Genomic DNA, 11,437 nt, shown 5'->3' with positions numbered 1-11,437 from the left:
TAAACAGAGCTCTCCCAGACCAGTGACTGTGTGGAAGAGGCTGAAGGTCAGACTGATGTCACAGAGGAACCACTAATGGTCCACGTCTGATGTCTGAAGAGGCTTCAGAAGAAGCTCTACTGATAGAACAGGGAGCACAGGAGTGAAGATCAGAACCCAGACTGGAGCTCGACCAACAAACAGGAAGTGAAGGTCCCTGAGCTGTCAGTGGATCTCGGTGTGTGACAGGCAGAGTCTCGGTTCACCTCCACAAAACTGCAGGAACAATGAGACAGACTCACCTGAAAACAGCAGCCTCGGTGTTCAGGCAGCACTTCGGTCCGCGTCTTCTCCTGATTCATCAAGTTCACCAGCAGCAGCAGCAGGGCGGAGACCGTTTCAAAATAAGAGCACCTCCTTCCGTCGCCGCTCATCAGACCTGGGTCAGCCTGTACCGCAGCTTTACTGTGAAAGTCGCCAGTCTGCACCCGTAGACTGTATAAGAAAGATGGACGTAGCATCCAGCCCTGAAAAATGAAGGCAACCTGTAAGTGTCAAAAACCTGCAGTACCACTACGTCTGCTTGGTGCCGGCTCCATAGAGCCCAGTTCTAAACAGGAGAACACAGATCACGAAATACCGCATTCCTACAGCTCAGGATTTTTTATTCCATTAGTTTTCATGGTCAAACCCAGAGATTAGGTGGGCAATCTGACAATAAATCAACATTGAATTATATAAATCGTTAAAGTTTCTATAATATTGGGGGCGTGGCTACTTGATTGACAGTTTGGTCTGGGATGATTGACAGGTGGTAGGGAAGAGGCAGCCTCATTCACTGTAAACTCAGGTCTCCTCCTCGTTTGGATTCACTTCTGATATAATTAACTGTTAGATTGTCACTATTTATCTGTGGGCTAGCAGCACATTTCCCACAAAGTTTTACTTTCCGCTGGCTGGTTTTAACCAGTTTTCAGTTCACTGTAATTCGGACCACTGGCTGATTGAACCAGAGACACTGAAAGGATCCGTTCGGTCAGTAATCAGTGTTTCCTCCAGGATGTTCTCCAGCAGCGGAGGCAGCAGGTTCTCCAGGAGCCGTGGCGCCATAAACAAATGACATTTGACTGCAGATTTTACTTCTACAACCTATTTATTGAATGGCCAGTTGAAAATGGCTTTTTTAAAAGGTGAGTGTAAATTTAAAAAAATAAATAAAATTTAATTAATGGGGCTGTAGAATCAGTGGCAAAGTTTGCACTCAGGCTCAGAACAATTAATTTTTCTGTTTTTGTTTTTGTTTTTTATAGAAGAGCTCTGAGGCTAAATCTGCTCTGTGGCAAATGATTTACCTGCAGCTGACAGACTGTGCCTCTGTACAACAGCTCACCTATCTGAAGTGAAGGAAAGTTCACAGTGTGACCTGCAGTCAGATCCTGATCAATACTGTCTCTCCTTGTGGACAATCATTTAGAATTACTAGTAATTAATGAAGCTGCTGCTGTTGTGCATGAAGGCAAAAAAAAAAAAAGCAAAAGCACAACTCTCCACCCAAAGTTAGATTTTTATGGACATTTCAATTCATAATAAATTTTTAATTGTAGCGCACAGAGAATGACAAAGGGAAGTGTAGCAGCAACTTCTGTTTTTGTTTTTTTCTCTCTGTGATGTTTCTGGACCAAGATTGGCGCGAAATTGTAGAAAAACTCTTTAAATGGCTTCACACAGCCCAAAGCACATCGATGTGTGTCAACTGCTGAACCTGAACTGCAGTCTGACAGAGTTCACACTGTCCAGTGTGATATTTACAGTGTTGGACGACTGCTTTCCCCTCAAAGATCACCCCTTCATGCCTTTACACCATAGCTGCTTCTCCTACATGTCTATTTTTTATATCTAACAAACACCAGATAACCAGCCTTTCGTGCCCATTTATATCTGGCTGAATATCACCATTAAACGCACTTCTGCACATTTCCACACAATGAAAGAGCTAACACAACAGTACAACATTTCTCTTTGTGGAATTAACACAAATCCTCTAAATCAGTGAGGACAAACTGTAAGATGAAGTTACTGAGCATCAATAACACACACACAACAAAACTTCAGGGCACACACTGCTACTGAAAGCTGTTGGCAGCTCTTAGAAAGGTTGGTCTGAGTTTGGAGCAAGTAACATGTTAAAGACACTTGAAATTATTTGAATAATAATAATTATTATATTATTATTATTATATTATATTATTATTTTATTATATTATAATAAAATAATTAACAGTAAGTTGCAGCTGCACAGTGACAGCATCTAAACTAAAGAGGCAGCCTGTCTGGTGAAGACTGAGGATACACTTGGATCAGGAACAAACGCTGGACTGTGCAAAAGTCTTCAGCCACCATTAGGGTCTGTTTTTTTTCAGCAAGGTTACAATGACCACAAAAAAGGCATCTCTCAGTCTCTATATTAAAATACAACCAGAGCATACAGGCAATGTGCACAGACATATTAAATCATATAGAGTTTTAAAACAGCACGGCTCCTACAGGCTGAGGTAGCACTGTGTCTGATCTCCCTCTGCACTGCGCAGTTTTTGAAATCTCCTGGGTCAACCGTCTTGAAGCTGTCTTCAATAATCCTGTGGTACTTCAGCAAAAGCCTCCTTCAGCACTTCCCAGAGGTGTTTTTTTCAGATTAAACTTATGTCTCTGTCCAGATGGAGCTTCTGTGATATTCTGGTCTGGTCTCTGTGGAGGTCAGTCCATCAGCGTTTCATCAGCTGCTTTTTGGGATTACCGAATAAAATCTCCGTCTGTACTTCTCAGCATTCACAATTTCATCGGTTTGGACAACATATACAACATCACTGGCAGAAAATCCGCCTCAAACCATGACAGACACTTCACCATGTTTCATCGACGCCTACGAGCGCTCTCTCTTCTGCTCTCATATTCTCAACTGGACCCCAACATGTCAAACTTCAGCCACAGAACTTTCTTCTATTGGTCTTCACTTCAGTCTTTCTGAGCTTTTGCATGTTTCAGCCTTTTAGCCCCATTAGCACTCTGATAAAGTGATTTCTGGGCGGCTACCTTCCACAGAGGCCATTCCTCGTCAAACTAATCAGCTCATAGAAGTTGCCAGATTTCTTCTGACCTCTCAAAGAACAAACACTAAGAAACCTTTTGTCCTGTCCAGACTGAATACCGCGTCTCGGCTATCCAGTCTGACTGCTGATTTTGCCTCAGAGTGATCGTGTCGATGCAAAATTATGATTTAATGCCAGTCAAATCATGTAATTTGCATTTTTCATGGTATGATGAGATTCAGACTCTGAATAATACAGTGGCAAGTTTCCCATGAGTTCAATTCCTACAATATGTGTAACACCCAGAATAAAAAGCAGCTCAAACAATCAGAAACCTTTGACATGTCTTCACTGAAACCTGGAGTAAAACAGCAGAAAATCACTGATTACTAACTCTGCTATTATTTGCCAAAAGAGTTCAGGACAAGTTAAGGAAAGGCTGCACCAGATATTTTCCATTTGAGCCTTTCAAAGCCATTTAGTATGACGTGTGCGCCTTTTATGTGATTCACGTACATGTCGGCTGAATAATAACACACAGATGAGAAATGCACAAAATCTCCCCTAAAAACAACATCTAATGATGCGACAGCACTGTGTATGAGCTAGCATCATAGCATCAACAACAGCTGCTCAACGGGATCAAAAGAAATCTAAAAAAAAAACAAACGCTAATTGATCCTAAAATCAAGGCTCCTCAGCAGTGATGCGATTCCTTTAAGGCATTGTCCACCTTTGACAGTTCTAGCATAATATTCCGTTTAGCTAGCTAGCTGGCGAGTTAGCTATCAACTTAACTTGAGCAACTGCCAACGACAGCTAACCAGCTACGTCCCCAATACATAGTAGTTAGAGCACTAGTTGAGCCTTAACTTACCAGGTATGTGTGAAGAAACTTGTGCAGCCAGGAGCAAAACAGCTAGCGAGAAAGCTAATGCGTTAGCCATCGCTCCATGGGACCAACTAGTTAGCTATCTATGCAAATATAAAGTAAATCTAACGTGAACTTGTTAACAGAGATTCTCAGTGTCCGAAGGAACGTGGTGCCGGACAGCTTATAGAAACGTACACAATATAATAAAAACAGAAGGTAAACAAGGAGGGGACGAAAACTACTTCTTCCTTCTTCTGCTTCTTCTTCTTCTTCTGTGGATTTCAATGGCGGTTGGCAAACCAAAGTAAGGTGCAGTACCGCCACCAACTGGACTGGAGTGTGGACGAGAGATTAAGCAGCAACAAATAAATACATAAATAAAATAAAATAAATAAAAAATAAATAAATAAATTCTGCTACCTAACTCCGTTTCTCTAATGAACTTAATGATGTACTGTTGAACCTTGTTTGCGGATTCCCCCAGAAGCCCTGATACTGTAAAGTTGTGATGTTTTGCCTTCCTTAATGACCGTTGGAGATTCTTCCTTTGATTAACATATTTCTTGCAGTGGAGTAATACATGTTCAGCTGTTTCTGGCTGGTTACAATGTGTGCAGTCTCCAGTGGGATGTTTACCTATTTTATGTAGTGAGTAATTAAGACCTGTGTGACCTATTCTCAGACATGTTGTAGCGCTTTCTTCCCTACGCTTGACCCCCACTTTCCTCCCACCACCCACTTGACTTTGGATTTGATGAAGATGCCTACCTGTTTCACTGATGTCCCAATATTCCTGCCATGTAGATTGTGTATGTTTCCTAATGATAGCCTTCACTTCAGCTTTGCTTAATGGTATCTACATGTCTACTTTTGTACTTCTCAGGGTTTGCTTGACCAGAGTGTCTACCTGCTCATTCCCTTCCACTCCTACATGAGCAGGGACCCAGATGAACTGTGTGACCAATCTCTTACCATGGATTCTACTCATCACTATATATATTTCATTGATTAAGTCCATTCTAACTTCTTTTTAGACACAACTTTTTCTATGTGAGTGCTCCATGTAAGTCTTTCATCAAATCAGACCCCAAGAAATCTGAAGACTTTTTAATGAGAGTGGAGTAACTCTATTTCTTCTTGAAAAACAAATCACTTGAGTTTTTGCAACCGATAGTTTAAACCCCCACTGACCTGCCCATCCGTCTACCTCATGTACAGCAGCTTGAATTTTCCTACTAACATGATCTATATTGCGTCCTCTTGCCCATAGAGCCCCGTCATCTGCATACAAAGACTTCCCTATATTTCTTTCCACCTTAGAAAATATGTCATTGATCATTATATTGAAAAGCAATGGACTGCACACACTACCCTGCGGAGTACCATTCTCTACCTCATATACACTGGAATATTCTGACCCTACTCTTACTTGTATTTTCCTGTTGATTAAAAAATTCAGCACCCAGTTATATGCCCTCCCACCAATTCCTAGCGATTTTAATTTAATGAGAAGACCTTCCTTCCAGAGCATGACATATGCTTTTTCAACATCGAAGAAGACTGCTATCACCACTTCCCTGTTGGTCTGTGCTTTCCTGATGTCAGACTCTAAACACAGTACAGAGTCCATTGTGTTCCGACCCCTGCGAAATCCACTTTGATGCGGAGACAGAAGAGCCTTAATTTCCACAACATATGTTAATCTTTTTGATAAAGCTCATAGTTAGAGCTGCTGGGAGTCATCTGAGCTGTCCCTTAGTGATGCTGCTATAGGTTTAGACTACCGGGGATTCCCATGATGCACTGGGCTTCTCTCCTCTCCTCTTTATATATATATGTGTATGTATATGTTTCTATAGTTGCCTATCACCATTACATATGACTAACTCTGTGACTCCCCCNTGTGTGGACAGTCTGTAGCTCCAGTGCTGAGGTCTAACCAGTTCATATCTTACAGGTGAGCTAGGAGCAGCCTCTCCTCAGAATGACCAGGTTTTAGGGTCAGTCAGTGCAGAAACAGCTCCTCCAGAGGTCAAAGGGCACTTTTTCAAAAACAACCTTCAACGGGGTGGAAGGTAGATTCATGGGATTTGTGTGAAATGAGACCTGTGGAGAACCGAACCATCTTTGTGGTGGTTGGAGCTGAAATAGTGAAAGTCAGTGTGAGGACATGTCAGACTTCTATGAGATCTCTGACAAGGGAACAACATGGGAGCGTTAAAGGGCTCCATGTTGGTCTGAGCAGAGAGACATCACAGCTTCTTCTATCCAGAGTTCCTCCTTTCGGGGTGTGTGATGTTGGAGACACTTCACAGGTGTTTGTGTCACTCAGGTGTGTTTCAGGGCTTCGAGCTCAGTTTGCTTCCAACAGTTTGTCTGTTTCAGCACTGAAAGTAACCGAAGCTGTTCTGAGGCTGAGCAACAAGAATAAAACAGGGACGTGCTTTAAACCGTCGGCCTGATTGTTGGGCTGCCGGGCCTTTAACTCTGTTCTGTGTTCCAGTGTCAGACATCAGACTGGTTCTAGTGGGGAAGACTGGAGTAGGGAAGAGTTCCAGTGGAAACACCATACTGGGAAGAAGCGCTTTCAGAGCAGACGTCAGCCAGTCCTCAGGTAACACTCTTTATTCTGTTGTTGGTATTACACATTAGCATCCTACTCATGGTCCCTGAAGCAGGAATGAACTGTGAACTGTCGCCATTATTCCTGGTTTTAGTGTGACTCTACTGTCAGGTGTGTTTGTCTCAGTGTTATTGTGTGGGCAGCCTTTGGTTCTCCTGAAGTCCACAGTGAGCTCCAAGGTGTTTCTGGTGCACCACACTGCCAGGTGTTGGACCTGTTCTCTACAGGTCAACTCATCATCACCAGGTTTTGACACGTTTATCGTGTATATGTGGGGCCACAGCTCAGTCAGCCCCACTGCAACACCTAAAGCAGATGGTTGCTGGAGAGCTTGAAGGCCCAACCTTGTGCTGGGTAATCCAAAGCCCTCAGCTTTCAGCCACTACGCCTCCTGCTGGCGTAAACGTGTTCCAGGGCCAGTGTGGTCTGCTGATGGCTGGACTGTGCTGATGAGTAAATCTGGTCTTTTCTGTCTTCAGTGAGCAAAGAGTGCTGCAAGCAGCAGGACAAGCTGTTCAGCAGGATGGTGTCCGTCGTCGACACCCCCGGCCTCTTCGACACCTCTCTGCCTGAACCCGCCGTCAAGAGGGAGATCTCCAAGTGCATCAACATGTCGGCGCCGGGGCCCCACGCCATCCTGCTGGTCATCAAGGTGGGACGCTTTACAAAAGAAGAAAGACACGCTGTAAAGAAGGTGGAGGAGATCTTTGGAGAGGACGCCTGGAGGTACACCATGGTCCTCTTCACCCACGGAGACGAGGTTCGGTCAGATTTTCATCAGATGTTGGAGCGGGTGGGACCTGAGCTGAAGGAGATCCTGAAGAAGGTGGGAAACAGGTACCACGTCTTCAACAACCTCAAAGCCGATGATCGCGGTCAGGTCCTGGACCTGCTGGAGAAGGTGGAGAAGATGGTGGCTGGTAACGGAGGGCAGTTCTACTCCAACTACACCTACCAGCAGGTGGTGGAGATGTTGGATCAGAGAGAGTCTCAGCTCAGAGAGTTCTACCAGAAGAAACTGGAGCAGAAAATCAAAGCTGTGGAGTCAGAGTACGAGAGGAAGCTGATGGAGGCTCAGCAGGACCGACAGCAGGTGGAGGAGCGACACCAGGCGGAGCTGGAAGAAGTGAGGAGGTTCTACCAGGTTCTGGAGAGCGGAGCCCGCCATGTCGTGGAGCAGATGGCTGGAGAAGATTCCTTTGATGACATCTGCAACAAGTTCTACCAGACCCTGAAACTCAACTGACCTCCTCAACCCTGCTGGACTCCACTGTCTGTTGGTTCACCATCAAATGCCACCAACATGTGTCACATGGACTGTTTTCTGCAGCAGCATGGGCTGCATGACAGAGTCCAGTATAGTGGTGTAAAGCAGCTCCATGAGGCCCAGACTCCGTGGTTCCCTCACATGAACATTAATGTGTTCTTCAGCGCTGGCTGATGGTGGCACCAGAGCAAAGTCAAAAATAATCCTGGACTCATCATGTCCAACATGTTTCCAAGTGTCACCAGATGTTACCATCGCTGGAGGTAATCCTGGCTCCACATATTGTAGATGTTCATCTATTTCCATGTTCAGTGATTTCTGTCCTGTCTCCTCTGTGCTCTGTGGAAACACCACCTGAAGGTCACCTGGAGACTCTCATAGCTTCACGGTTGCACAGAGGAACTCAGAGTTTTCAGTTTTAACAGAATCTGCTTTATTGTTGGTGAACTTTTACATGAAACATTTATAATGTGATCATAACGTGATTAAATATCCTGATTTAAGCCTAAATGTGTTAATGTTCCAAAGACACACTCTTTGTTCAAGGTCTTCTGGTACATTTACTAAATATATTCACTCTTCCTGATTTTACAGTTTCTGGAGGATAAATGGTTTATATTTTATTTTTGTAATTTTCTAATACGCGTTTTATATCCAGTAAGGTTCAGTTAAATGTTCATATAATAAAGCTAATGAACCCAAGAGTGTGTCTCCAGGCTGCTGTCTGACTGACTTCATGTTCATGATGGAGTCNGGGTTTTTGGTTCCGTCCCACCAGCAGACTGCTGAAGCTTATAGAGAATCCAGATGTTTTGGATTGTTGGATGTTTCTGCCTTTGTGAAGCGCTATGAGATGACTGTTGTTGTAAATATGCGCTATACAAATAAAATGGAATTGAAAAAAATTGAGTTCTGTGACCATTTGTTCCATGATTTTACACAGATGTGATGTTAAGGTGAAAGGCCTGTAGCTAGATGGGTCTGAGGGGTCCTTTCCAGGATTTTGAATTGGCACTATTATTGCTTGTTTCCACACTGAGGGAGGACGAAAACTACACTGCAATAAGGCAGCTTTCTAGTTAGCGTCACAGTCTGTGGTTAGCATCCGGGTTATGGGGTCAGCAGTCATGTCCTGTAATTGTACAGCGCCATCCTCTGGTCTGGAGCCGCACCACCTGCTGCATCTGATCTGTTTCAGATGTGTATCACAATAAATCCAGAGTTTCCTCCAGGATGTTCTCCAGCAGTGAGGGCAGGCTGTCCGGGGAGCCGTGGCGGCGTAAAAAAATGACATCTGACTGCAGATTTTACTTTCACAGCCTATTTATTGAATGGCCAGTTGAAAATGGCTTTTTTAAAGGCTGAATGTAAAAATAAAAAAATAATAAGTAAATGTAAGTTTATGTATATAAAAGAGCTCTAAGGCTCTGTTGTAGAGAAATTCTCTGAGAGGAGGCTGCTGATGCTCAGCAGCATCCAGGCTGCAGCTGATCCCCTGCAGCCTGGTTCTCTGGTCAGTCTTCACCTACAAATAGAAACAATAATGAGATTGTTTCTCTCATTGTCCTACATCCTTATCATTTAAAATGGTTTCTAGTTTGTGTCTGATGATATATTTTTACACAATTTATGACCTGACCATCATCATTTTTGAGTCAGTAAAATTCAATTCAATTCAATTTTATTTGAATAGTGCAGTTTACAACACGTTAACACACAGCGCTTAACAAAGTCAGGTATAGACCTTACAAATTTAAACAGAAAAACCAACAATCCAAAGCAGCCTTTGCACTTCCTCTGAGCAAGTGGTTGGCAACAGTGGGAAGAAACCAAACAAAAACCTCCGGCAGAACCAGGCTCAGGGAAGATGGCCATCTGCCTCGACCGGTTGGGTGAGAGTGGGGATGGTTGGGGTGGGGAAAGGGATAGCAGATGGAAAGCAACAATAGAGCAGAACAATAACAATAATAAATAATAATTAATAATTCATTTTGTTTGGATCGCGCTTTTCAAGAACTCAAAGATGCTTCACAGGACAAAAGCAATAAACAATAAGCGACTAATACAAAGGTAGACTATAGAAATACAGCAAGCAGAAAAAAACAACACTAAATATCAAGATAAAGCCTACGCCTAGGTGGGAAAAGCGGAGTGGAACAGGTGGGTTTTTAATTTAGATTTGAATACTACTGGGTCTGAGGTGATTGTAAATTGTCCGTAGGTGTGAATGTGAGTGTGCTTGGTTGTCTGTCTCTAAGTGTAGCCCTGTGATAGACTGGTTACCTGTCCAGGTGAACCTGCCTTCACCCTGAGTCAGCTGGGATAGACTCCGCCCCCCATGACCCTGGTGAGGATGAAGGTGTGGAGAGGATGGATGGATGGATGGGTCTGAGGTGTCTCAAATATGTTGTGGGATAGAGTTCCAGAGAGTGGGGGCGGCGACAGAAAAGGCCCTGTCCCCCCAGGTTCGGTGCTTGGTCCTGGGAACGATCAAGAGGTTGGAATTTTCAGAGGGTACGTGAAGGGGTGTAGGGGTGGAGTATGTCTTTGAGGTAAGAGGGGGCCTGATTATGGAGCGCTTTGTGGATGAGAAGAAGGATTTTGAAGTTGATACATTATGGGATGGGAAGCCAGTGAAGGTTTTGAAGAACAGGGGTGATGTGGTCTCGGGAGCGGGTGTTGGTGAAGAGGCGGGCGGCAGAGTTTTGGATGTATGGGAGTCTATTGAGGTTGGAGGTGGTACCGAAGAGGATGCTATTGCAGTAATCAATGCATGATGTAATGAAGGCGTGGATGAGATGAGGGTTTCTGCTGCGGGGAGGGAGAGAGAGGGGCGGAGGCGGGCGATGTTTTCTAGGTGATGGAAGGCTGGTTTAGCAACAGAATTTCTGTGTTTGGTGAAGGTGAGTTTGGTGTCGAAAAGGACGCCTAAGTTACAGCAGTGGGGCGAGGGTGACAGGGAGGAGTTATTGAATGAAAGATGGAAGTCTTGAACTAGAGGTGAAGGAATCGGGACCAATAATGAGAATGTCAGATTTACTGGAGTTAAGTTTGAGAAAATGATTTTGCATCCAGAAATTTATGTCAGCAAATTATGCGCATGTTATGGTAATTTGACAGCATGGCATGGGTTTGGGAGTTGACAGATTTAGTGGAAATGTATAGCTGGATGTCATCAGCGTAACAATGGAAATGGAGACCATGACGACAAATGATCTGGCCAAGCGGGAGGAGGTAGAGAATGAAGGAGAGGACCAAGCACCGAACCTTGGGGTACACATTGGAGCAGGGGGGCAGTAGAGGAAGAGCAGTTGTCGATATTGATGAATTGTTTCCAGGCTGCAAGATATGAAGGTAACCAGGCAGGGGCATTACCAGTGATGTGGAGAAGGGATTGTAATCAGGAGAGTTAGATATGAATATAAGTATTTTGGGGTCGGTGAGGCCAGTAGCTGGAGGTCAAGGACGTGAAGATCCAGATCCAGAGACGTCTGCAGAGAGAACAAACACAGAGCTAGTGACATGTAGTGGTGGATATAACTATGGAAGAGAGAGGAGAGGAGAGGAGAGGAGAGGAGAGGAGACCAGTGCATCATGGGAATCCCCCG

At 44.1% G+C, this 11,437-nt stretch overlaps 2 protein-coding genes across 2 annotated transcripts in view; one reads left to right on the top strand and one right to left on the bottom strand.

Moving 5' to 3' along the window:
• LOC103362422 (GTPase IMAP family member 4-like) overlaps positions 1-3,085 on the bottom strand; it is a 19,311-nt gene extending 16,226 nt beyond the window's left edge. Inside the window, exon 1 of the mRNA XM_008288773.1 lies at positions 3,070-3,085. Coding sequence (XP_008286995.1) covers positions 3,070-3,085 — 16 coding nt within the window. The remainder of the gene's footprint in view (positions 1-3,069) is intronic.
• Positions 3,086-6,109: 3,024 nt separating this feature from the next.
• LOC103362421 (uncharacterized) overlaps positions 6,110-11,437 on the top strand; it is a 19,241-nt gene continuing 13,913 nt past the window's right edge. The window contains exons 1-3 of the mRNA XM_008288772.1: positions 6,110-6,155; positions 6,359-6,553; positions 7,042-7,803. Of these exons, the coding sequence (XP_008286994.1) occupies positions 6,110-6,155; positions 6,359-6,553; positions 7,042-7,803 (1,003 nt within the window). The remainder of the gene's footprint in view (positions 6,156-6,358; positions 6,554-7,041; positions 7,804-11,437) is intronic.

Source organism: Stegastes partitus, unplaced genomic scaffold (genome assembly GCF_000690725.1).
Source record: "Stegastes partitus isolate 25-593 unplaced genomic scaffold, Stegastes_partitus-1.0.2 Scaffold573, whole genome shotgun sequence".
In the NCBI taxonomy this organism is placed as follows: domain Eukaryota; kingdom Metazoa; phylum Chordata; class Actinopteri; family Pomacentridae; genus Stegastes; species Stegastes partitus.
The sequence above is the reverse complement of the archived record's forward strand: the minus strand, read 5'-3'. Positions and strand labels throughout refer to the sequence as shown.